The sequence below is a fragment of the Penicillium cinerascens genome, assembly GCF_028974065.1.
Source record: "Penicillium cinerascens strain IBT 15544 chromosome Unknown contig_24_segment0_segment0, whole genome shotgun sequence".
Taxonomy (NCBI): domain Eukaryota; kingdom Fungi; phylum Ascomycota; class Eurotiomycetes; order Eurotiales; family Aspergillaceae; genus Penicillium; species Penicillium cinerascens.
Genome location: NW_026695290.1, coordinates 1,040,763 through 1,066,891, shown reverse-complemented (window position 1 = coordinate 1,066,891; position 26,129 = coordinate 1,040,763). Strand labels below are relative to the sequence as shown.

The window sequence follows — 26,129 nt, the reverse complement described above, 5'->3', positions numbered from 1 at the left end:
TGTGCATTCCCGCGCAGTTAGAGCGCGGAGGATGTAAAGCATGTCTCGGACATACCTTCGTACCTAGCTTGCCTAGGAAGATTTCCAAATGTACTTGCAAAAACACACCAAGTGCAGACCTCCCCTTTCGTATCCCCGGATGCAGATGCAAGTCGAAACACAAACATAAACGCCGCATAGTACAGCCCCCTCCCATGGAATGGTCATCATGCTTAACGGTGGGCATTTCAAAGATCCAGAACATAAAGTAATTAGACCCTGACTAGATGGAGACATAAACCCGCTGGGAGGTAGGTGACTCCACCCTGCAAGGAAGGACAATAAACTTAAAAAATTGAATATCAGGGTATCGAATCAAAAGGGTAGGATGGAGAGAGTAAAGGGATATTAGGTGATGAGGAAGTCCATGTTCATATCACGGATGATCTTCTCCCAGTCCCAGCTTTCGTCGATGTTCGTGTCCATGATTTCCCATACCTGTGCAACTACCTTGAAGGCAGGCTCGATGTTCCGCAGGTTGGAGTAGGCTTTGAGGGATTCAAAGCCCTTTTGGATACGCTCGCGCTGTCGGGTCTCGAAAGCCGAGCAGCCGAGCAGGAAGAGAGGCATGAGCACGATACTGTAAGCGCCTGCATCCTCCGGCAGGCGGTCCAAGTATGAGAGGCCGTCATCGACGACTTGGGAGATTTTTTCACTCGGACGTGAGGTCCGAATGGTACGGTAGAGATACACCCAGGTCGATTGCCGATACAGCTGAGCTAGGAACCAGTTCGGTGATTCTTCCTCGTGCGAGGTCTTCCAGTTCCGGATTGCGGTGTCGATTTGAACAGCCTCACTCAGAGTCTGGTAGTCCACGGCGGGCTCGTAGCCTTCGTCGAACCGCTGGCGGATTCGGTCGCGGAGCTGGGTGATCTCCGAGATGTAATTGAATAGACCGTCAAAGACACCCAGGAACATCCCTGCTTGAGCGCCCGGTACAAAGTCGGGTAGGCGCATGCCAGCTTGGAGAAGAGCGGGGCGCCGGTCCAAAGAGGTTAGGGCATTGGAAATGTCGTGGTACTGGAAGAACTCGACGATGAACTGCCGGAACTTTTCATTCCGCGGCTGCTGTGATACAAGCAGGTAGCGGGCGGCGTCCATGTGCGGGCGGTATTCGCCGTTGGTCTCGCCTTCGCAGATTGTATTCAGGCTGAGGGCGATGGTTGACGCGATTATCGGATCCTCGACCAGTAACTGCTGCTCCTCGTCCTGGTCCCCACTCTGGGATGATGATGATGCCGTGATGTTGTCCTTGAGGTCTTGGATGGCGCGATGGAAATGGAAATATTTGCGCTCCTTCAGTTTGGGCTCTGGATCCAGACCGGAGAGATGCGACCCCGACAGACACATCAGCGAATGCATCAACCCCCGGTGTTGCGTGGCCATAGGCAGGAGAATCTCCTTGAACGGGTTCGAGTCATCGTTGACGAGGGTCAAGACGCGACTAAATCCGTACACGAAGTGATCGAGAAAGCGGCGGTCGATTTCGGTTTCAATCCCGTCGATGAGGAGGGGAAGGCTGCGAGGCACGGTGACAAGGGTCTGGGTGCGGATCGCTGGGGAGCGGTCAGTGTCTTTGCCTATCAGTCCAGGTCGAAACTGCATACCGTCGGCGATTCTCTGTCTCCCACTCTTCCAGATTTCCTTGGGGGGGTATCCTTCGCACACGACCGCATTCTTCTGGCAGTTGAGACAGCTAAAACATCGGGGTTAGAATTCCGGTCATATCAGGGGATGGGATCGCAACTTACGCAGGCTTGCTCTCGTCGCACTTCTTCTTGCGGCGGCGACAGGTTATACAGCCGGTCTTGGACCGACCCTTGGTGACCTTAGCCTGACCCCCTGGTGTTGGCAGAGGGTGTTTGCGCGGGCGCCCACGTTTCCGTGGAACGGCGACGGGAGCCCCCGCGTCCTGCTCCCCGTTCCCCACACCCGACTGCTTGATGCTCTGGATATCCTCGTCCAACTCCTCGACCTTGGGTGTGGCGTCCATATCGTGATTGTCGAGTATGAAATCATGCGATCGGGCGAAAGCGCTCATCGCATCCAGGTTCACCGGCGACGGGTCGGAGCCGCCCATGCCGATCCATTCTGGGGAGTCGGAGGAGGTATCATCGGGGCTGGCGCCGGTGCTGGTGCTGGATGTGCTGGCTCGGAGGGGTCGGTCGATCCTCGACAGGGTGGGGATTTCCGGGCCAGAGCAGCCCTCGTCGTGCAGACTCGAGCCGTTCAGCTGGGCGAAAAACGGGGACTGCATGGACAACATTAAAGGGCCCGGTCGGGATAAGGCACCGGCGGGAGAACCCAAGCTGGGTAGAGATGATGATTTGGAGGGAACGGAGCGGATACAAATGGGGCGGGGAGGGAGGGGAGGACTAAGTAGTGTGTACTCGCTACTTTTAGGAAGGTGGATCGGGGCGGCAAATCGCGAGAGGGGGGCCCGTCCTATATGAAGGATACTTAAGGACTTTTTAGAGCGCCATGCGTAATAGCCTGAGGTCATACGAATTGGAGGGAACGTATGGCTTTAAACTTTACATGCGGGGGAGGCTGCCGGGCATGTTGGATCGGACGCCCTGATTTGCAGTGACAAAGCGAGGGCAAAAATGAAAAAAATGGGGTAACTGGAATTGGAAAAAAGCAAAAAATCATTGTTCGCGATTCGGTGCTTTTCGGTTTCTTTCTTTTTTTTTTTTCGATTAGAAGGGTTGCCTACTGGATCGACTGAACTTTTAACTTTGATTGATTTGCGTGGCCCAAGGAGCCCCATATAGAAAGGCAGTGTCGAACTCGATAAAGTAATGTCAAACCACGTTCTAGATCAGCTTTGGGTTCCAGGCAGCACTGCAGCACTGCCTGGAGCGACCCGGGTGCATCAGCTCCTATACAAATCCTGCTATAAATAATGCGGTGCTTATGACCCTCTACTTGTCATGGGTTCGGGCTCGCCTCTCACTTGCAGAGGCAAATCGTACACTCGGAAATCAAATCGATCCCCATTACCAGACGGGAGGATTAGGGTCTTCTTTCCGACCAGGGAAAGTGCGGGAGGGTTCACGAGGTCGACGCCGTTCGTGTTGACCATGATTTCCACGCGGGACGGCTGAGGAACGGAAAAAGGAAACAAGCGTCTCCACGGGGGCGTCAGGCGTAAGCGAGGCTTCAACTGCTCCGCCGACATCGAAATCTCGTTACGCAATGATTCCCCTTTGTACGACGTCCACAAATCTGGGGTAAGTGGGCCAGATCTTCTGCGACCAAGCACGGACATCCGCCTGCAGAGAATGGGCAAGGTTTGGCGTATACGTATTCCTGTGGGTTCCACCGGCTGAGCAAACCGGCCACATCTACCCTGGTCGGACGTGAGGTGTTTTCTTCCGAGTGCTTGGGCCGTGGGTTCAGCCGGTGAACTTTGGACCGAAACCCCCGTTACCTGAAAAAGTGAGACCAATCTTGGTCGTGAGACCCTAAAAGCATGGAGAGGTGTGCTTGTGACTGCTGAAAAGGGGCGAGAAAAGAGGGACTGGGCGGAATGTGGCGAGCCTCGATGCAAGTGTTTATTACAGCGCAGGGCCCCCAGAATCTGCCGGGCGACCAGAATGGAAATCACCCTCGTCAGCGCATCCGTCTGGAGTAAATGATATCCTGTCGTAAGGGCTTAGGTTTCGCCCATTAAGCCATTGTGGACCATCAGCTGAGGCCCAGCGGCTGGCCGAGAGAGGGAATCCGCGTGGGTTCCGCGAATCATCCCTGCTAGCTGCCTTGCTAGTTGCTGCTAAGCCCAGGTACACGGGGGCGCTGGCTCTAGTCTCCTCTCGGTGATGGTCAAACGACTTAATGCAATCCGATGGGTCCCGTCTCCGGATCATTTTCTATTTTGCGAGACCTGCCAAAATCATGATCGACCTTGGCTCTACCTGAGGGTAACCCTAATGTGTCGCAGATGTACCTTCTATGCACCTAGCTCCCCCTCGCTTCCAGGTACATTTGCAAAGTCTTCCAACACGGTTTTCAACACACTGGCGGGTCCATCCCAGAATGAAGGTTATTCCCGCCCCGTGGTCCAAGTGGAGATGAACCATCGGGTGGTGCCGAACTATACTCCAGTCAACCGAGACGTACCAGGTAGCCCCTTTTGCGTCACTTCTGAAGAGCTGAGAATTTTACCAAAAAATGACCCGACTCAGACAATGTCCCAGTCGAGCCCGACGGCCGCGCGGAATGTCTGTGGTGCCTGGCGCTTCGTGCGGTTTGGCCGATCCAAACGGGGATGATGCACCTGACCACGTACGAGGAGAGCAGGTTTGCCGAGATCCCGATCCGCCTTGATCTTTGACCTCCCATGTACCTACCCTGGCTACGCTATCCAGTCCTCGTGTCAGACCGCATTCTCCCCGCTTCCACGCGGTAGAGTGGGAGCTCCAAATTTTGATTTGATTTGATTTTTCAACCGGGGAACGAGGCAGCTGGAGGCCGAGTCCAGAGCAGTAGAGAAAGCGCCCACCCTGTAATATCGCTATAATACCCAGGCATTGGTGCATAAGCACGATCAAGCCACCGGACAGTGGTTCCCGGCTCCGAACCTAACAAAAAAAAAGTGGATAGGTCTAGTACAATTGGGGTGGTGAGATGCGTGATGGGCCACCAAAGTTGAACCGGTAACAGCGTGCTGGGGCCAGGCACGACAAAGATGCTCCGACCAGCTCAACAATTTCCATGTCACATTTACCCCAACGCCATTTCCAAAGAGAAGGCGGGTGAAGGTCAGACCGACCGACGGTGACTGGAATCATCCAGTCACCGAACGATCCAAGCAAGCGCCAATAACGGGGCGATCATCGCGCGCTAAAATAGCGCTGTCCGTCCCTCGTTTAGCCTTACTGCTCTCGTGTTGGTGGACTGTCGCTCCCCGTCGGATTTACTCCGTCATCCCGCAGCCCCAGCTGCCCTTCCGAGAAAGAGCACCTGGTGTCGCGCGACTAGGATGCACCCCGCTTCGTCAATCTCCGGTCTACGGAAGTTTCACATCGCTCGGCGCTGACTATTCCTGGCTCGTCCATTGGGTGAAAAGCTACGGTTTTTGCGATGGCTTCATCAAGTTCCTGAGCAGGTCTTCGCTGGTTCCCGTCATCGATGGGGGAAATAAGTTGGACATTTCTATTTGGCCGATTGACCGCGGTGCTGGAACCAATATTAGTCCCGAATTCTTGGTCTGGGCTTCTTCCATGCAAAAAAACAATAGGATGGCATATCTCTCTTCTGTCCTAGACTGATGCAGCATAGTGAAGAGACAGCCGATCCTGCGTCGTGTCGTTTGCTGAGTGAAGACAAGTGTCAACACGAAGTAGTTGGGCACCTATATTCTCGATCGATTGGGTAGCAATCCGATTCGCGGCGTGAATCGCTAGAAAGAGCCATGGGTTTGAAGGAGACCGATACCTGTGCTAAAGTTCCATTCTTCGTGAGACCCCGGCGGTGCTCCGTCTCTGAACGATACCTACAGGCTTGGCAGGACTTGAATGTCAAGAGGTGTCGAATTTCCTTTTGGTCAAATAGTTACTCCCAGGACAACGGTTGAATGCAATGGTATATGTCATATTAACCAGTGATCTTTAACATTGGAGAGACGTGCGCCACAGCCCCCCGAAAATCGCGCACTTTGTATCCCTTCAAATCGACCGGCAGTCTATTGAAGGCCAAAGCCACCTCCTCCTCCCAGATAGTCCAGTTGATGACACCGGTGGCGCGAATGATATGGTCTAGCGGCATATGCTCGACGACTTAGGAAACACACACGGCCTCTAAACGTACGGGTCCAAGCGGTTGAGATGAAGGCTGCGTTTCGATAGATAACCAGTGGTCGTTGCGCCACGCATTGACTATCGAAAGATCGATCCTCTGATCCGAGCCCCATGATCGACAGTCTCTGCAGAACTATTGACTGTCAAGCTCCCTTCTCCATCAAATGCCTCGTTTGTAGGCTGTCAGAAGTAAATTTATCGGTAGACCCCTGAATGATTTCCCCAAGGTTCTCAATCCCCCAGAGTTGGCCGGTTTCCGGCAGATCGGTTCCCGAGCCGCACCTTTTCCAGCCAACATACTAGAATACAGAAGCCTCCACAATAATGAACGCAGAGCCAGAGACGGAGCTAGATCGTAGGTTAACCGTAGGGATAGAACGCAGGAAATAATGAATAACGCATGCTGTATCATTCCAACAATACCAAATTCCGAAATTAGGGCCTCAACGCATCACTCTGACACCACAGACCAAGAAAGAAAACAAGCTACCCAGGTCTCCATGAAGCGGCTCGTGCTGGGATGGCCACTGATAGCTGCAAAGAACTCATAAAATTCCCTCAGAGAGGTGATGGTATCCCGTGGACACGATTGCTTGGCCTTCATCTCATTTACGAACACATTTGCTGGCTGTCACCCCGCGAAGGTCGTATCGCATCAATAACCACCTGCTGAAGTGGATGACAGCGACCGGTTCGAAAGGGGGTGTTGCAGCAAATGGCGCCTGCCTTTGTCGTGGAAGTGGTCGTTTCACGCGGCCTCGAGCCTCAGAAATTACCGAACAGCATCCTCGACGTGGAGCACGAGCTTTAGGGAAGAAGGCCATGGTTTGGTAGTTGAGCGCTCGGAAGTCATTGATCTCGCGAACATGTTCCTCTTGCCCGGTCTGGCTGGTTGCTGATCGTATGATGATTGCCCTCGCTATTTCATGGACAGTGATGGTCTCCAGCAGCTTGTTCAGGCTGCTGAAGCCGACAGGCGAGCTGTGACTTCGTCGTCTGGTGGGAGATACGCTGCTTGGACTGGCTTATTGACAGTGCCACTCAAAATAACCCAGCAGGACTCATTCAGGGCCAGAAGCCCGATCTTGAGGCCCTCGCGTCGGGTTTCCCAGTCAGTGGGTTTTTTCACAGTAAGCGAAATATTCCTTGAGCCTGAGCTGCTCCATCGGGGCAAGGGGAAGGTCAAATGGATGACAGGTGACGCATGGAGAGAAGGAATAAGAAGAGATTGACGGTCGAGGGTGAGATAAGGAATAACAAGTGGGAAGCCAAAGAGAGAGTGGGCGTAGAAGAAGAGAGTAGGAGATTACGAGAGAGGCGGTACGTGAATGAGAGATGGGAAGAGAATCTACAACCGAGTTGACGACATAGAAGCAAGTCAATTTGCCTAATTGAATAGGGTATCCGAACCGTATACTAAACCATATAGACCGATCCCAATGCAGAAATGTATGAAAGGCCCATGAAACATGACCCGCGACCTAACACACATAAACAATGCAGATTGTCCCCGACCCATGCAATGCTAACAATGACCCAGTCAAAAACAAAAAGACAAAATGGATATCACAGAAACAAGACACCCAGCTCCGTAAAAGCACAAGCCGAATCAGGAATATACTAGAAACGACATTCGAGAACTGAAGTGGAGATCAAGCGATAGTGAGGTTTTGACTGCTTTGGCTTGATCTGGAGAATTTTGAATAGAACAGAACTGGCTTTACGCCGTGAACACCCGGTCCAGTTGGCGCAGTGCGCGCATGTCCTCGCCTGCGAAGCTCATCTTCTCATTGGGGATATCACGGGGTCCGTCGGCTCCGGTGATGGACGGGTGGCGGCTGCTGGGACTTCCAGGACCAGCTGCAGGACCGTCTGGACCTGAGATCGGAGCCAAGGATGTGCCGCTCATTAATGAGCCGATGCCAGGGACGCCTGCAGATTCGACGGGCTTGGGCGGGGTGCCCATGGAACCGAGCTGCTGCGCAGGACCGGCGAGAATTTGAGGTGATCGCTTCAGCATGTGCGGGCTGTGAGCAATGCCGTTGGCTTGCGGCATGGCTGATGCTGGTACTCGGGGTGAGGCAAGGCGAGGGTCTGCTGCGGGTGGTCCGTAGGCGCGAGGACTGCGCTGCTCGTGTAGGGACTCGTGCATCGACCGGGGTGAGCGACCCGGATATCCAGGTGGCACTGCTGCGGAAGGACCGGCAGGCGGCAGGGCTGATTCCGGGTGATGAGGACGATCGTAAGGACCGGGCAATCCTTGGGGTGGGGGCGGCAGGGGGTGAACGTTGGGGGGTTGGCGGGGAGGGGTTTGATGTTGCGGCTGGCCATAGGGCGGAGGAGGACCGTTAGCTGCAGACACCGAAGGGAGATAAGCAGCGCCATACGGCAGCGCGACTGTCGGCGGGGTAGCCAACGGTGTGGGCGGCCAAGCATATTGCGCTTGATACGAAGGCGCATGTGTGGTGCGCGGCGCATAGGCGCCCATGGGGTGAGGCGTGATCGGATAAGCTGCGCCCGCCATCGGACCCCGAGTAACGACTGGGAGGTTCTGCTGGTCATTGACGGTGGACTCTGGGTACAGACCCTTCTGCGGTCGTACTTGTTGCAAAGCGGGGTCGGTGGTGGGTTGTTGCAGGTTTGCCGCCGCGGGATGCGATCGCGAGTAGTAGCTGATCAGATGAAGATGCTGGCCAGTTGAAGTGGTGATACTGAATGACTGCTTCATTAAACCGTCCGGTTTATATCGATAACCATCTGGGCCTTCGTCGGTTCCATCTCCGCGGTCGTCATCGCTGCCCCGGCTCTCTGGCGTCTTGCCTCCTCTGGATACCGAGCTCTGGGAAACGCTACCACCTCCGCGCTTGCCCTCCATCTCGCGATAAGTCAGAAAGCTACCGGATACTCGACTGGCGCTCCATGATTTGCCGTCAGTCCATCGTCGCATGCCCGCTTCCCGCTCATCCCAAACAAAGACGGAGCCGGATCGAATCGACTGTCGCTCCTTTTCTGAAAGTCGTCGCTGCACTCGCGGAAGAATCCCAACGCGACAGGCCTCGAAGAGAATAATTGCGTCCGCGGGGGTGCGGACGTGCCCGTAGTACGTCTCCATCCAACCTCGTAAGCCAACCGACGACCCCGACGGGTGAGTAGCTTTGACGGCCAGGTTGTCTCTGGCTTCAAGATCGTATAAAGTGTTTTGGAGCTGGGCTGAGTCCCACGGTCCAGGCGATCGAGTATATTCAGTGACTTGTTGTGTCGGTATCACCGAGGCAGGAACAGATAAAATGTCTGTTTACCGGCTGTTAATGATTTTACTTCTCCAAAGGAGTGGTCAAGGGGAGGGGAGGAGTTGCAAAAGGTGTGGAGAGAGTGTAGGGATTCAGCGATATAAAAGGAACCAAGTAACTGATTATCGGGTATGGGGTAGGCTGAGTAGAGTGTATGAGACCGGCGTTCTGGGTGGGTAAGGCCGAGCGTTTTTACGTCACCCAACAGGGTTAGGCAGGCGTAATTTTCCTTTAATCTTTCTTTTGCCTTTTTTCCTTTTCTTTTTTTTTTTTTTGGTTTTTTATTAACCCCAAAAAGGGAAAAGGCTAAAAGGCCAGCCCGAAGAGATTTGTTGTGGGGCAGTGGATTGGGAGCGGGTGTAAAGAATGCCGACAATAAAAAGGGAAATTGGCTCAAAAATTCGGGGAGTTGGAGTTTAACTCACAGTCTTGGGCCCCGCAGGCTTGTGGATTCAGGCCCTGTAGCGGGTGTCTCAGAGAAGAAAATAGAAAATGTTTAAGATGGGAGAATGAAAAGAAGAAGAAAGATGAGGCAAAGGAAGGGGGTTGCTGAAACAGGGTCGGCGGTCTTGTTCTACTATCGGAACCTTGTAAAGGAGGCCTTAGGAAGAATCTTCGAAAGAAGGTTAAATAAAGGAAGTCAGAGGGGACTGAGCCAGGATCGGACGGAAGTTGCTAAACGCCGAGATTCCAAGAATGGGCGACCGGATGAGAAAAAAAGGTTACAAAAGGAAATTAAATTAAATTAAATTAAAACTGTAATACAATAGCCTCTTGGAAACAGAGTTGGGTGGGGACAGACAACTAAGCTTGAAAGATGGAGCGAATGATGATCCAGATGTGATAGGGTGAGCCAAAAAGAAAAAAAAAGAAAAAGAAAAAGAAAAAAAGAATTAATTGGAACAATGCAGGTAAAGAATATGATTTGAAATTCGCACTCGCTACGGATTATCCCATGACTCTCTTTATGCATGGAAACCTTGGTTAGCACTTGAAGTCGGTCTGGTTGTGGCAAGGTTGATGAAAGGTGGCACTGTCACTTTGAAGGTGGCGCCCGATCCATTCGAATCATGATAGGACATTATTCGTGTAGCCTATGTATACGGATTTACGGTGGACGATGTAATAAACCAAATTCAAGTGGTACCATCACGTCAAGGTTTCAGATCCGGCCCCCTGGAGAGAGGGGGCCGTGGAGCAAAGAGCCTAAGCTATGCTAAAAACAGAGTCATGGCGCGATCGGTGTCGGTTAACTCGGGTAAGCCAAGACTAAGACAAGACAACCATTTTGGAAGGATTGGTTCGTCATTCCTGAGTTGGCTGTGCCATTCTTGGAAGCTCTTGGAAGGGCCTTGGCTAAGCTTACGGTGGCTTGAGCAAGAAGGGGGGAAGCGCGGTAAGGTTATTCACGAGACCTTAGCTTTGCCCCTTCGCAAGGCATCCCCATTCCAGCGTAATGTGCAAAGGACCAGTGTCAGCACGTAAATCCGAACTGAAATAGAAAGGTAAGAAAGGGAGAATGTGACTGGTCGCTGGCCACCGGTACGTGTACTGTATGGACGGCGTAAAAATGAGCTGTGTCAGACGCATTCCCAAAAAAGTGGCGCTCTGATCGCAGGAAAAGGTGGTTAGTGCGCACTCCTTGAAGCTTAAGCTTAATCCAACACGAGGAAAGGATGGCGCTGAACTTTATGCTCGCTTAGAGAGCCCGCCTCCACTCCGTTCCATCTTCAGCCTGATTCGATCCTCGCTGATGCTTGGCTTCCGGACTAGGCCTGGAGAGGCAACACTTGATTTCTTCTATATTGCATTTAAATATTCGATATATGTTTAGCTGCTGGTGTGGGTTTCTTTTCTATCGTCTTGTCAGATACACGGACCTCTTCGGACATTGCGTTAAAATTACCTCAACCAGGGTTCGGGTCTCGGAAATGAGCCACCCCAGTTTTCATGACAGAGGCTGCTGCACGGAGTACAGTCATAGAGGAAAGAAAGAAAGAAACAGCAGGTGGCAGGCGAAAGTGAGATGCCCACAGGACTATCGGGATTGCGACCACGGAACCCGATTCAAACCCCACCGATAATCCGGAATCCGGTTATTAAGGAAGCGAATAAAACGACGAGGTCGGTTCTGTCCGCCTCAAAGTGCCCAGATTATCCCAACGGCAGTTCTCCGCCGTGGCCACTCGGAAATAAAATAAAAAGAGTATCTCGGGAAGAAGCCAGTGGCCCTTTCCCCTCGTGACTCGTTTTCGTATCTGGTGACGCGGCCGTGGTCTTGATTCTAACTGTGCTGACCGCAAAGCTTAGATCCTAGCACCAATGAACCCCAAACCACCGTCACGGTGGATAGCTATGTGCAAGAGTTATTCAAGGTAGGACCCCTTCCCCCCTTTCTGCCCGGGCACATCCATGTCGGGAACTATTTACTAAGTTTACGTGGGATGCACGGCCGAAACCCCACGCCGCGTAATGATGTATGGATCATCGTGCTTCAGCGCATTCTACTAGTTCGGTGTCCGCTTGCGAACGAGGATCATCACACTATAGATTATAGGCTGGGAACCAGGGTTGTGACCCCCCGGTTCGCAGTGCAGCGGCTGACCTCACTCGACGATAAGATAAGCATATTTCGGGCAAAATGGAACGAACCCCATCGACGTGCAGCTGCGACCTCGTTACCGGTGCATAGTGCGAGTGTTGGAGCTTGGCCCAGGAAGAAAAACCACGCGAACCAATGGCAGGGGTGGTTAACCGAAGCCCCCGGATGTTGTCAGTGGACGGAGCTAAGACATGAGCTGTCTGGCGCGCTCATAAACTGAAATCAAGCTCCAGCCTGCGCACGGGCTTCCTGTTATCGCGTATCGCCAACAAAGACCCCGTCCCAAGGTGGCACAGAGCACGGCCACTATAATAGGGTTCGGAGGCTGATCCTGGCAGCTCTGTATTCAGATATACTGTGTAGATTTCGAGAAGGCTGGGGACACCATGTGTCTTCCTCCGAATTGAGGAACATGGTCTGGGTGTACCTTTCATTCGGCCCACGGCTGCGTCGGATGTCTCACATGGCGTCGGTACTTGCTGATGCCGAGCTGGTGTAGATTACGGAACCCTCTCATTAAAAACAAGATCAAGAGCGAGATTAAAAGAATAAGGCCAGTACCGACTTACTTAGGCGTACTCCGTAGACTGCAGCGATGCAGTAGTATTGAACTAGTACGCTGCAGGCAAGAATAGCCGTTTCCCAAATGATTTGCTCCAGGGTTCAGCCGATCGAACTGATCGAACTGCGCCGCAGCCGATCACGAACATATCAATACCGTCTACTTTTTGCGTTTCCCAAATCCAATAAGCATAACACCGCATGTCACCACACGTCTCTCCCTTACATGATGTACCATGTGCGAGATCTGTCCAGTGGTGCCTCCCTTGTGCAAAGATCGCTCCCCAACCCATTTCTACACAGGACACATCCGGTCTTCCCGCACCGTTTACTGAATCGAGGCTGTGCCATTGGTTTAAAGCTTGGTAACGCAACCGAATGTAAGCGCCCCCGGGGCCGAGGTGGGGATAACACTTTTTTTTTGGATGTGCCAAGTGCACACGTACATAAAACATCTCAATTCAACCATCACACGCATCCGATCATCCGGACTCGTTTTCGAGCTGGGCAGTGGACCTACCCAGGCGGTCCACTGCTCGCTAAGCATAACAACACCCGCAGGTCAAAGGGCGCTTGCGGGCCAAGCCGACACAGCTTGGCGACCGTGGTTCCTGTGAGCAAGTCTGCAGCCCGGGCTCGGTTTCTGATTTCTCCATAATATTTTGCGTTTGCTCCACATGGTCCCGGCGCTCCCACTACCTTATGTCCGAACGGCCGAGCGTATTTCCCCCCTTTCCAGACCACGGTGTCTACATTGGGAATTTATGCACTTGTTACCTCGCTCGGGGGGCCCGAGCCAACCGATGACGTGACCTTGCATGCACCTTGGCACACGATTGGCGTTCCGATCAACTTTACTCGCGATATGGTTGCGTGTCATGTATTGTCACGCACGGTTGCAACCCTGGAATTAAAGGTTGCCAAGGCCTGATTCCGTGAAACGTCGCACGAGCTTATCTCCACCGACATAATTAAGGTGTCCGAGATTATTAAACGAGGAATGTCCTTGGGCCTGAAACCGGGATCAATTTCCAGTCGAGCAAATCACCGTCCACGGTGTCAGAGATCGGCCTGTACACGTACGGATTTACATTAGCGAGCACGGAGTGGCCTAAAACGTTGGTGCCTCACATGCCCAGGTAACTAGTGTCATCCTGCTCAAAGCCAAGAGGGCTCTCGGCAGCGTGAATGGTGCCTGGTCACTCGCCAAGAGGGGTCGAAGTGGTTCCCCTTCTCCTGGGCTTTCCGGGCCAGGTGTCCTTTTGTGGCAACTGTCATCGGCAAGCCTAAATTTACAAAATCCAGTTCCATCCTTGTTTCGGGGTGGGATGAACCATGGAAGTCGATACCTAAAATTCCAAAGTGGCGCAACGAGCACGGCAGTCTTACATTGAATCAGCAGGAAATCAGCACAAGCCATGTGGCGCCGCATTTGAATTTATGCGCCGGGGAGTTTATTCAGCCGAATACGAAGGGGTTACGCATTACAGGTTTACCAAGATTCCATTCAGGGCTGCCTCGTCTTGGTACGCGACCCCGATACAGACTATATATGCGGTTGCCTTTCTGTTTATTTTTTTATTTCTGGTATTTCCTCATGTCACATCGCAATCCCGACCACATTCTCGAATATGATACGTCAGACAGAGACATGCATGACTCGGGCAATGCCCGAACATCCAGCTTATGCTTAACCCCGGTAAGGTTGGGTCCCCTTGGCCCGCCGACCCTGGTCTCCTGATTGGCAGGGCCGTGCGCACGCTCGTAAAGTGTATTAGATTGATCCCTTCCAAGGCAGCCAACATTCCGATCTGTGAGCTTTAATCTCTTCCCCTGGGCCTCGCTCCATGTAGAACCAAAATTCAACTCCCAAGGGAAGCAGGAGGGGGCTCCACACGGAGCTCGGCAGGCTTTACGTAGGCGAGCTGCCCATAAAATAAAGTATTACCAAAGGGCGAAACGGAGACCCACGGACCACGTTTTAGCGGAGACCGCCGGTCCTGATCCAGCATATTGATTACTACAGTACGGAGGTCCCTACCAAAAGTCTTTGCATATTTGCTTTTTTGGTATTTTTGAATATTACTAGCGTCGTTTTGGTCTGAACACACCTCCTTTCATCCTCAATGCCCCTTTTCCTACCAACCTGCCAACCAGCTACCAATCTACGTCAATATGGCTAAATACGACATTGCTATGCGTGCTGTTGTTATTACAATGAAAGCGCTTGGTATACCGCCTCTTACAATCTCTGCTATGACTGGTATACCCACTCGAACGATCAATACTATCTGGGACCGCGCTATTGAGCGAGGGTTTAACCCTCGTCAGCAACCCTTGATAGTAACTGACGCTTACGTCGCTGATGCCCCTCGTTCTGGTCGCCCAAAGAAGCAGACACCTGAGCTAGTAGCTACAGTGCTTGCGAAGGTTCGACGTGATCGCTATGGGCGTGAGAAAACCTACGCTGATATTGCTAGCGAGCTATCTAATATCTCGGCTATGACTGTGTGGCGTGTTCTACGGAGCTCTGGTCTTAAAAAGACTAAACCAACGCGAAAACCTAGTTTAACAGCGCGAATGCGCACTGAAAGACTAGCTTGGTGTCTTGAGCATCGACACTGGACACTAGAGGACTGGAAAAACGTGATTTGGACTGATGAAACCTCTGTTGTCCTACTACATCGTCGTGGAAGCTATCGGGTATAGCGTACAAAAGATGAGGCCTTTATTCGAAGCTGTATTCGCGAGCGCTAGAAGGGAAGCTCTGAATTTATGTTCTAGGGCAGTTTTTCCTATGAGAAAAAAGGCCCTTATCATTGCTGGACCCCTGAGACTGCTGCTGAGCGTCGAGCTTCTGAAAAGATGATTGAGGCTTGGAATGCTGAGCTTGAGCCTAAATTACGCGAGGAATAGGAGCTTATATCTAGGGTTCGACGAATAAACCTACGACGTTAAGCACCTGGTATGAAGCCTACTTGGCGCTTTACCTCAAAGACTGGAAAGCTATCTCGAACTAAAGCGAAGGGTGGGATTGACTGGTTTCGGTATAATACTACAATCCTTTTGCCAAAGCTTCTACCTTTTGCGCAAGCTTATATGATTGATCGGCCTGATACGATGGTTCAGGAGGATAAAGCGCCTGCGCATGCGCATCACTACCAGCAGGGTGTATTTAGCCTTGCTGGTGTTCAGCGGCTGCTATAGCCCGGTAATTCGCCTGATTTGAATGCTACCGAGCCTGCTTAGCCCTGGATGAAGCGCTATACTACTAAAAAAGGCGCACCAAAAAGCAGGGCGGAGGCTATTAAGGCATGGGGTGAGGCATGGCATTTACTGCCGCAGGAGCGCATTCAGCAGTGGATAGAGCGCCTACCTAGGCATATTGAAGAGATTATACGCTTAGATGGGGGTAATGAATATAAGGAGGGCAGATACTAGATGAATACTGGTTTAAAAACACCTAGTCTGTATTAGGCATGGTAGAAAAAAGCAAATATGCAAAGACTGTTGGTAGGGACCTCCGTAGAGTGCTACGCTTAGGGTGAATAGCCTGCCCTCGTTCGGGCCCTTCCATAAATTCACGCCCTTGGGCCTCCCCCTTTTTTTTTCGTGTGTGGACGCCTCCATGCGCACTAGAGTGCTTGGCCTTGCTTGGCCCGGTCCGAGTCCCGGGGCGATGTCTAACTACAGTATACTCCGTACACCTTGAAAAGTAACAAGAGCCTCTCCGAGTCATGACTCGCTCGCATCTATTCTTAGTTCGGTAGCATAGGCTCGTATAGATGGCCAATTACATATTATTCTGTCGAGTCTCACCCCTGCAAGGCTGCCCTCTAATTCTTCCGCCCCCCCCCCCCCCCCCTGCCCCATGCGCCCCCCCCCTGCAGTGTGTACCGCTCGGGTCTACCACCTGGGCATGGTCACCCCGACCTCGATCGCTCGAGACTCCAAGCGTTCGCGATCTGCCCTTTTTTGTCCCTCCTTGGAGATCTGACGGGATGATCCCGCCGAATTCGGCCCGTTCATTAAACTTGTTTTGGCTCCAGATAATGGACGAAACACTAACTGCGTAGGATCCTACAAATGACTAATGGTGGGTGTACCCGGGTGTTTTTGGAGTCGCTGATCCTGGTACTCGATGTGAAACGGGACGCCGTGTCAGGGTGAGATGAGGGCCGATGACTGTTGATGGGTCATGCTGTCTGTGGTGAAACTGGGTTCGAAAGGTTTTTTTACGACCTGCCGTGTGAGCTTCGCTTGGTTGTGGGTGTGAATGGAATAGACTACTAGGCCGCTTAGAGTCACTTCCCATCTACGGATATACGATATAGCCATGGACCTGGTAAAGATACATCGCCCCGCTATGAAAACCAGTCATTTCTATGGTTGGGTGGTGGACTTTACAGTAAATTCTATCGTACAGTTTCAATATGATAACATTCGTCAGCTGTGCCTTAGCAATCAGCTCGGCCGAAATATCGCGGGAATGACACGACGTCGCGGACGCTGGACACTCCGGACAGGTAGCCCAGGAACCGATCAAACCCGAGTCCGAAGCCACCGTGAGGCGCTGAGCCCCAGCGGCGGAGGTCGGCGTACCATTGCAGATGGCCCAGATCCTCGGTCGGAGACAGGTGAGGGTATAACGGCTGGCTGGGAGCCGGAGTATCTGGGTCGGTGGAGGTGCGCTCCTTGATCAGGCCGTACTCGCGCATGTTCTGGATAATATTGGGCAGGCGATGCTCGCGCAGAGAGCCGCCAGCGACTTCGCTGACCTCTGGAAGAAGCAGATCGAAGCAGGCGACCGTCTCTCCTGGTGTACTGTTGTTCTGCCCGACCTGGGACGGGGCCATATAGAAAGGCTTGATGGCCTTGGGGTAGTTGGTAACAAAGACTGGACTGCCTTGATGAAGCACCTCGACAATGTACTTCTCATGTTCAGTCTGTAAGCCCCCTTCCCATGTTGGAGGGTGCTCAAACGAGGCACCGTCCTCTGTAACAGCCCGCTGTAGTTTTTCAATGGCTTCGGTGTATGTGATGCGATGCCATTTGGGTCCGTCCATTAGGGCGGTCCATCTTTGACGTAGATCCAACGCCGGCTGGTCAGAGTTGCTTTCCTGTCCCGACTCACCGGTCCGCTTTGCTGACAGGATCTCCTGTCCAACGGGATGATCATACAATCGACGGGTCAAGTCCCGAAGGATATGCTCCACCAAGCCAGTGAGCGAGTCCAGATCATCCATGAAGTTGGCCTCGGCTTCCAACATGTAGAACTCGCTGAGATGACGCGGCGTGTCGCTCTTCTCCGCCCGGAAAACAGGCGTCAATGTCCATACATTGCCCAGTTCGGCAGCATAGGCCTCAAGGTGTAGTTGCGACGACACAGTCAGGTATTTAGGTGCCCGGAAGAAATGATCGGTCTCAGGGCTTGACGACGTAACGGCACCCCGCGGAAGCAACGTGAATGTTTCACCGGCTCCCTCGCAATCGGAAGATGTGATTATCGGAGGCTGTACTTGTGTGAACCCGCCATTGGGGTAGGAATGGAAGACGTTGCCCAATTGGAATAGACATTCGGAGCGGAATCGTGCAAGGAGCGACTGGAATGGAGTTCGAATGCGGAGGTGAGGGATTTGGCGAAGGAAGTCGGTGCTTTGGTACTTCTTTTGGATTGGAAACGTCTGCAATCAAGAGGCGAAAGTCAGATGGCGCATTCCTGTTCGCGGGTATTGCAAAGAAAGCTCACCTCCGGGTCTGATTCTCCGACAATGGTCACGTCGGTTGTCTGAAGCTCATGTGTCTGCTCCTTTCCAGGCGGGCAAGCTTTCCATACTCCTGAAATTTCGACAGCGGCACCGGTAGAAAGACTGAAGCAATGATCGCGTTAGATCTGGTTCGTGACAGACGCAAGCTGCGCATCGCAACCTTTGGGCAGCAACGTACTCGACAGCCTGTGACGGCTTCAAGATCGCCTGTAATGGCTCAACGGTAGAGCCATCTGAGATCTCTGCGAAAGCAAATCGCTTTTGCTTTCGGACGGATCGAATGAACCCATTCACTTTGACTTCCTGGTCCTCCAAGCTGCAGGGTCCCTCCTTCTTGCTGGACTGGAGAATCTGCGCACATCGCAGAAGCGCGGGGCGCGAATTAGGTGTCGGATTAAAGCCAAATCTTGCTACAGATGTGGCGAAGGTCCGCCGCCATATCTGCATGGCTAGGTCCGGGGTGTTGTGTTGGTTGAGTCAAGGTCGGAGGTTGCGGGCGGGAAAATCCTCGGTGGAGTTGGGCCGATCGGTCGTGGCGATTCCTGATGCTGTTGCTCGAATCGCCACGACCTCAGTAATGGAACCATGGGGATTTTAGTGCAAAATGAATTCAACTTTAGGTATCCTACTTTGTTAATTAACCTCTGTACATTGTCGATCTCTTTATTTTGGTAGTATCCATGTTTGTAATCAAGCATGGAAGCGGACCATGTCTACAGATATATAGTGCAGTAGATGCATAGAATAGAATTGAGATTAAATAACTGACAGACTATCACCCATAAGAGTGAGGCGGGGTCATTAAGCATGAAGAATTCGTAAAACCTGGGAGCAAAGAGATATGCAGACCTAAGAAAAGTGATTCAGGCCCGGGGAGTGTGAAGTTTGAAACACAATTGGAGCCCGCAGATACATCCTACTGTCGATGCTGTCCAGCATATGCCTTCCTTTCCTCCTCAATCATCTCGATCGCATCCAGGAGGCTGCCGTTGGATGCAGCTGCATAGACAGCCATTCGTGATCGCCCCCCTTCTTGGGGAGTGCCATACCCCATGTCGACAAGTGAGGAGACACAGCTGTCGATACTGTCGGATCGGATGTCCTGGGCACCATCGGTGTTGCCTAGGCTCGCGTTCGTGACTGGTGACTGGGATACTTCCTCAACGGGGAAACTCCCGGGGATGCTCTGGGTGGACGATGGCCGGGAATGCAGGCGCTCACGTCTGTCCAGGCGCGCCCAAGTATCTATTTCGGCACTCTGACGAGCGCTGGGCCGGAGCGAGTTGCGCTCAGTTGCTCGGCGTCTCAGAGGAACTCCAGCAATAGAGTGAGTCAGAGAAGCCTCATTGAAAGGCGTGACGTTCACTGTATCTGAGCGCTTGACTGGTGGCAGAGGCTTGCTGCCACTGCGAGAGTTTTCGATATCATCTTTCTTCTCGAAATCATGCCTTTTAGGACGAGAGGCGACATCTGTAGGGACCTGCATTTCCTGGATATTGGAGCCAAAAGTAGCTCCCTTGAGAGGAACCTCAGGGGATGGGTGCGATGGCACACGACTTCGGAAAAAGGCATAATCCTCAGGGGATACACCATGAGGAGGTACAGATGAACGACCTTGCCGTTGATTTGCCCTGAGGTGGGCATCCAACTGCGAAACAGGAGGGAAACGATCCATTTGAATATCTATCATTTCCTTGTCTGTCAAAGGCTGCCCCTGCTTCAGAGGTGGGGAATGACTGTCCGCCCAAACAGGAGGAACACCCGCAGTGGACTCATCCGTCAGGTCAATCAATGCAGGAGATGCAGCTCGAGGGGCGTTGAAATCTTTATTGGCATCCCCCCTTCTAGCCTCGGTGAAGTAGCTTCTGGCGCAGACAAGACTGGCTCCCGGAAGGTAACAGACTTTCTGCGCTTGATTGAGCCACTGCTGTTCCTCCGAGCGGTGCCCCCAGGAACAATTCGCTCTTTCCCTAAGGTCTTGTCCTGAGATGAAGATGCACCGCTGACAGGAGCGGTCTGAGAACTGCCCTGCTGAGAGCTGGGCGAGCTCGAGTTTGCGGCCTCGGACGAGGGCTGCGATGAAGGGATGCGTTCAATGGGTATCTGATCACTGAACTCCAGGTTGATCGCGTGGCCATCAACGTGGAAGCCCTGCAAAGCGCTCATTGCAGCCATCGCCGGGTGCATGGACGGGAAATGTAGGTAGCCGAAGCCTGCATGTTTGCCCGACATGGAATCCGGAGGAAGATCAACATCAACAATGAATCCCTTTGAAGCAAAGACATCCTGGATCATATTTTCGGTGACATTAAAGCCAACGTTTCCGATGAACAAGGTCTTGTTTTCGGGTGCTTCGGTTCGCATGCTTCCATCCCTAGGTTGCGTACTTGCTGTGTATGGCGGAGGAGCCGGAGTGCGGTATTGCAAGATACCACTTCCAGGCTGTCGCATATTCGCCGGGGGATATGAGGGCGTAGAAGGCGACTGGAACCATTGAGGGAATGAAAACGGACCCGGTGGCGGAGGAGCAAAACGACCCAATGAATTTGGCGGATGACCGAACTGGTGCCATTGCTGCCCGTCGTTCAAAGACGGCCAGCTCGGTGGCTGAGCAAGCGATGGAGGGTGTGGAAGGTGTGGAGGGTGGAATGGAGGAGGCTGCCAGTGACGAGGTTGACGAGGTGGGAGACGTTCCCAAGGCCGGGGCTCTTGCTCAACATGCAGATTGGGGTGAGCACGTTGCGAGCTGGGCGGACTGGGTGGTTTGGGGTCTTTGACCGTGGGTTGACCGGAAGCCGTGGTATCTTTCTGCTGTGTAGTACCCACGGGATAGGCCTGACCTTCCTGACAGTTGGGGACAGAAGGCGCAGTCGCATTGTTAGGGGGAGGGCAAAAAAAGCCAGGTGCAGCATTTGAGCTGCCACTCGTAGTGCTTGTATTTTGGGATCCGCCTCGGCCGAATTCATTCTCAAATGCCGCAAACAAGGTTCGGGTGGATTGATCCAAATTAGTAGCAAAAGCCCTCAGACTTTCCACGGCGTTTTCGGCTACTGGCCTGCCGGCTTGAACTGCTTCTTCTGCCATGTGTCTTCCATTATCCGGCAAATTGTTGAAGGCAGCTCTCATTTGAACCTCAAGCTGCGCGAAAAGAGCCTGCAGTGAGGTGGTAAGATTTTCCGGAAGGTCCCTCTGAGCCTCACTCAGTTGACGCCGCAACTCAGGAATCCTTGTTCTCAGTTCAGTTTGCATAACATCGACCCCACTGCAAAGCTGTTGCAGCATCTGAGCCACAAACCGTTCCACAGAGGGATGGATTCTCTGTGAGCCAGCGCTGGCCGATGGCTCGATAGTAGGCTCAGATCTAGTCCCTTGGGTTTGAGTGTCAGAAGTCTCAGCGGCCTCAAGTATATTGGCCAGTTCAGCCTCGAATGCTGCCATGAGAGGCTGTGAATCTTCCTCAACGGTGGAAGGAGGAGAAGCGATGTGTTCCGAAACTGAGGAGCCCTCGGGTTTTATGCTGTTAGCTGCAGGCTCCGCCGTAGCAGGGACATCACTCTTCATTTCAGCAGTTGGCGCTTTATTGGCAGTGTTCTCGAATTGTTTCCACAACTCGGTCACAGAATTCGATCGACGAATATCAAAAATGTGCATCGGTTCTGGCTCATCTTGAGAGATATTGACGGAATCCAGGCGTTGACTGATGTCGATGGGTTCGTCTAGGCGTTCAGAGAGCTCGAGAGAGGACCCGACCTATACATGCATGTTTAGCCACCTGACGGAAGACAACTGTACTTGAGATATATACTCACTGTGATCTGATCACCATCATCATAGTCCATGTATGTCAACCTCGCCCGGGGATAGTTCGAAGCGATGTCATCATAGTCGGTCGCAGAGATCTGCACCACTCCCTGAGAGACCGGAGGGTCTGAGTTGACCTCATGGCCCGAGGATGGAGACACGTGAAGGTCCCTGATCTGGAAGGGTTTCAACATTATGGGCAGAGCAACGTTGTGAACCTTTGGGCCCAGATCGACGAGAGTGGGGATGTTACACGGATGGAGTAGATGCAGCGGGAGACCGTGATGATTTAGGAGGGATTCTCGAGGGAGAGAGCCTCAGTAGCGAATAGATATCAGGGAGGTCATGGGACAAGTGGCTGTTGCCTGACACAAGATCCTGGTTGATAAAGGAGGGGATGTGTAGAAATGCAAGGACTCGAGAATGATCTCACTTTGACATTTGACATCCCCAGGCAACAGCGGATAAGATAGCTCTCCCCGCCTATCGCCCCGCTGACTCATCCATACATTTGCGGCCCTTGCTAAACCTCAGGTGTCAACATATTCAATGCATACGAATTTCCCACACGGCGCGACTGATTCTACACCATTCCTACAGTACAGTGCATAACAGCTCCTGTCGGCCGGACGGTGCCAATGGCTGGTCCACTGGAGACGACTCCTTATATGCAACCCCACGCAACCTAGCTCCTGCACCACCCGCATATCCCAATCGAGCGGCCCACCCCGAAAGAAAGCCCCAATGGCCACCGGAAAAACCTCGTCACGACTGCAGAGTCCGGGCGACCGCAATTTCAAGAGTGTTGTGCTAGGAGATCTTTTGTTCAAGCCTTGGTACCAGTCCATCTACCCGGAGGATCTGGTTGCCAAAGACGCCGAGTGCCTCCACGTTTGTCGGTGGTGTTTCCGGTATTCCTGTGACCGAGTCACCTTTGCAGAGCACACTCGAGAATGTGTGCATCGGAAAACACCGCCGGGCACGAAAATATATGATCATGGCGGATACGCAGTGTGGGAAATCGATGGGGAGGAACACAAGCTCTTTGGCCAGAATCTATCGCTCTTCGCTAAGTTGTTTCTTGACCACAAGACTGTTTTCTTCGATGTTGCGACCTTCCTATATTATATCCTCACATTTACCGACCCGGACAACCCGGACAACTACCATATTCTTGGCTTCTTCTCGAAGGAGAAGCTATCCTGGGATGCGAACAATCTTGCCTGCATTTGTGTCTTCCCACCATACCAGCACAGGCAGCTGGGAAAGCTGTTGATGGGGGTGAGCTATAAGCTCAGCGGCTGGGATTCCCCCGGTGGATATATTGGTGGACCAGAGAAACCTCTCAGTGACCTGGGGCAAAAAAGTTACAATCGCTTCTGGGCTGAGCGGATTGCGAGGTATCTGCTATGCGGTAAACGTGGCGGCGGCAATAATGAGGCCGAGAACGCAAAGCCTAGCACTTTCTCCACAGCCTCCAAAAAGAGAGCTCCACGAGAGACCATGACTGTCGAAGAACTTGGCCTGGCTACCGGCATGCTGACAGAAGATGTAATAACCGCCGTCAAGTTCATGGGTGTCGTCCAGCCAGAGACACCAAGGAAGCGCAAAACGCCTCGTTTAAGCGGAGATGATGCGCCAGCCCAGGGTCCGACGATGCTCATCCGGAAAGAGGATGTCTGGAAATGGGCTAAGGCTCATCACCTGTCATTGGAGGACCCGGTGAGGGAGGATGGGTTTATTCTCCCATCTCCCCTTGTCTCTGATGCCAGCCAGAGTGCCTCCGAGGAGGAATAGCCCTCTGCGGCGCGATACCGTGTACAATAATGTTTGACGTAACCCAGGAATGTTAATAATGTAAAACATTGTTTCTCTAGGGAAGAACTATAACGGCCTCGGCATACAACCTGGAAATGTCACGAGGATCGACGACTGAAGCTTACGAGCTCCGTGATGCTATGCAACGGCCCTGAGACCATGTCTACGTCTACAGTCTACAGCCGACAGTAAATGATTTGCAATTATTGTATGCAATTTTTGACTGGACTTGTCAACAGCCAAAGCTGTAAGTCCTGGGTCCATCTAAATCTTTACACGAATGCCCAAACTTCATCAATCAGGAGCACATTACTCTTCCATACCGCCAGGACCACTCGACTTGCTCATTTGGCGAGCCTTCAGCAGCTCGTCACAAAGAAGCAGGTTCGAGGCGATACCAGTGCTAGAGGCAATGCAGTTCCGCAGAACACGGAACGAGTCGAAGATACCTTCCTGGATGGGGTCCATGGGCTCGCCGGTGTTCAGATCCAGACCAACAACGTCGTTGCCTAGCGAGCGCTCATCCTGAATAGTGGCCAGAGAGTCCTGGATATCGTGCCCGGCGTTGGCAGCGAGAGTCTTGGGAATGATCAGGAGGGCATCGGCAAAAGCATCAACACCCCACTTGGCCTTACCCTTGACGCTGTCACGGAACTTATCCGATCTCAGGTAAGAGGCACAGGCGATTTGGAACGCACCGGCTCCAGGAATGACACATCCATCAACAATGGTGTTGTAGACGGAGCGAAGACCATCGCGGACGGCATCCTTGACCTGAGCGATGTTGTGCGCGTTGGGTCCCTTGATAAGAATGGTCACAGACTTGGGATCCTTAACCTCCTCAACGAAAGTGAACTTCTCCTCACCAAGCTGGTGCTCGTAGACCAGACCGGCCCACCCGAGAACATCAGGGGTCATGTCCTCCACGCTGTTCTGGGCAATACCGCCGCACACCAGCTGCAGACGCTCCATGTTCCTCCGTTTGGCACGGCGAAGAGCCATGATGCCGTTTTTGACAAGAATATCCAAGCTGAGAGGATCGATACCCTTCTGGTTGATCACGACGAAGCCCTTCTTGGGGTCGTTGCCGCAGACCTGCTTCTTGAGCTCCACGATTTTAGCCAGCTTCGAGTCAACAAACTTGCGCTCACTCTCCACCAGCTTATCTCTCTGCTCGGCAGTAGAATAGTAGAAGCCGGAGTTAATCTCAGACTTCTCGTACTCCAGACTGACGTTCAGTGTCAAGATGAAAGCATTCTCCACGCGCTTGGGCATGTCGGGGTGTCTGGCACCGTGGTCCAAGGCCAGGCCACGAATGAGCTGGGTGTCGGACGAAGAGCGGTGCTGCATCGTCATGATCTCAATCATATGCAAATCGGGCTTCTCGGGGGCGCGATGGATGGCGAGCACGGCATCGACAATGTCAGGGGTGAGCTTCTCAGCGAGGGCAAGGTTCAGCTTGGTGGAGAGGGAGGTGCGGGCAACAGAGAGGAGCAGCTCGCGGTCAACGGTCCGCTCGAGCTTGTACTTGTCGAGGAACTGCGGGCAACATGTTAGATCAAAACTTGTCATCAATTCATTTTGTGATTCGATATACCTTCAACGCCTCATTCTTCGCAATCTCATAACCGTCGGTGATGACACGAGGGTGCAATCCCTCGGTGATATGACGATCCGCCTGCTTCAAGAGCTCTCCAACCAAGAGGACCACGGACGTTGTGCCATCACCTGTGATGTCGTCTTGTGCTGTCGCAGCACGGGCAATCATAACCTTGTAAAATTATCAGAGAGGATCGAGGGATTTTCGAGGCAACGGTGTCTTACAGCCGTGGGGTTTTGAATTTGCTGCCGAAGGTTAGCATTCATGCTCCAAAAAAGAAACAGCTGGACCTCAAACGAACCATCTCACGCAGCAGAACATTGCCATCCTTGGTCAGCTTGATCTGTTGTAGCACCCTCGCATTAGAAATCCCGATCTGAGGCATTACAGAGGATAAAGGACATTGCATACTCCGCCAGAACCGTCCACCAGCCTATTAGTTTTGTCAGCTCTATTGCGGTCGCTAAAAGAAAATCATCGACACTTACATCTTCAAGGTACCCGCGGGACCTAAGTTCGACTTGAGGACATCCTGGAGACCCTCTCCAGCGGCGATGTTCACCTTCAGGGCCTCTCCTCTCCGCTAGATGAAATGTTAGTGCGGGCCACGGAGGGGTCAAGCTTAGGGGGTAATCAATGCATACCCGGGATTCGGCTTTGGGGTTAAGTAGCTGAGTTGCCGACATATCTGCAGGCAATATTGAATGACAGCGACCTTTGCCCAAGAAAAACAAAAGTAATGGGGCAATGAAAGGGAGCTCGTTAGCACACAGGAGTTTGGATGCCCGCGCTCGTCGGAGGCGGTGAGCGTGGGTTTTGGCAAAAAGCCCACATTACCGATTTGCACTA

The 26,129-nt window shown here is 52.6% G+C and overlaps 7 protein-coding genes across 7 annotated transcripts; 2 read left to right on the top strand and 5 right to left on the bottom strand.

The window, feature by feature from the left end:
- Positions 1-387: 387 nt before the first annotated feature.
- Positions 388-2,296, bottom strand: N7498_003485 (Zn(II)2Cys6 transcription factor; the record flags this gene model as incomplete). The annotated part of the gene is made up of 3 exons (XM_058450547.1): positions 388-1,595; positions 1,647-1,735; positions 1,791-2,296. The coding sequence occupies 3 exons, from the start codon at positions 2,294-2,296 to the stop codon at positions 388-390; spliced, it is 1,803 nt and encodes a 600-aa protein (XP_058310009.1).
- Positions 2,297-7,560: 5,264 nt separating this feature from the next.
- Positions 7,561-8,952, bottom strand: N7498_003484 (camp independent regulatory protein; the record flags this gene model as incomplete). Its single annotated transcript, XM_058450546.1, has 1 exon — positions 7,561-8,952. One exon carries the CDS (start codon positions 8,950-8,952, stop codon positions 7,561-7,563), a length of 1,392 nt encoding a protein of 463 aa, XP_058310008.1.
- Positions 8,953-14,468: 5,516 nt separating this feature from the next.
- On the top strand, positions 14,469-15,002 carry N7498_003483 (uncharacterized protein; the record flags this gene model as incomplete). The annotated part of the gene is made up of 1 exon (XM_058450545.1): positions 14,469-15,002. The coding sequence occupies one exon, from the start codon at positions 14,469-14,471 to the stop codon at positions 15,000-15,002; it is 534 nt and encodes a 177-aa protein (XP_058310007.1).
- A 1,748-nt stretch (positions 15,003-16,750) lies between these two features.
- On the bottom strand, positions 16,751-18,508 carry N7498_003482 (asparagine--tRNA ligase SLM5; the record flags this gene model as incomplete). The annotated part of the gene is made up of 3 exons (XM_058450544.1): positions 16,751-17,977; positions 18,043-18,163; positions 18,240-18,508. The coding sequence occupies 3 exons, from the start codon at positions 18,506-18,508 to the stop codon at positions 16,751-16,753; spliced, it is 1,617 nt and encodes a 538-aa protein (XP_058310006.1).
- A 469-nt stretch (positions 18,509-18,977) lies between these two features.
- On the bottom strand, positions 18,978-22,056 carry N7498_003481 (uncharacterized protein; the record flags this gene model as incomplete). The annotated part of the gene is given in 3 exon segments (XM_058450543.1): positions 18,978-19,926; positions 19,938-21,811; positions 21,871-22,056. The coding sequence occupies 3 exon segments, from the start codon at positions 22,054-22,056 to the stop codon at positions 18,978-18,980; spliced, it is 3,009 nt and encodes a 1,002-aa protein (XP_058310005.1).
- A 550-nt stretch (positions 22,057-22,606) lies between these two features.
- N7498_003480 (putative histone acetyltransferase (MysT1)) lies at positions 22,607-23,659 on the top strand (the record flags this gene model as incomplete). The annotated part of the gene is made up of 1 exon (XM_058450542.1): positions 22,607-23,659. One exon carries the CDS (start codon positions 22,607-22,609, stop codon positions 23,657-23,659), a length of 1,053 nt encoding a protein of 350 aa, XP_058310004.1.
- Positions 23,660-23,989: 330 nt separating this feature from the next.
- Positions 23,990-25,966, bottom strand: N7498_003479 (chaperonin-containing T-complex subunit CCT6; the record flags this gene model as incomplete). Its single annotated transcript, XM_058450541.1, has 7 exons — positions 23,990-25,219; positions 25,278-25,451; positions 25,505-25,525; positions 25,582-25,623; positions 25,692-25,713; positions 25,769-25,863; positions 25,925-25,966. The coding sequence occupies 7 exons, from the start codon at positions 25,964-25,966 to the stop codon at positions 23,990-23,992; spliced, it is 1,626 nt and encodes a 541-aa protein (XP_058310003.1).
- Between the last annotated feature and the right edge of the window lie 163 nt (positions 25,967-26,129).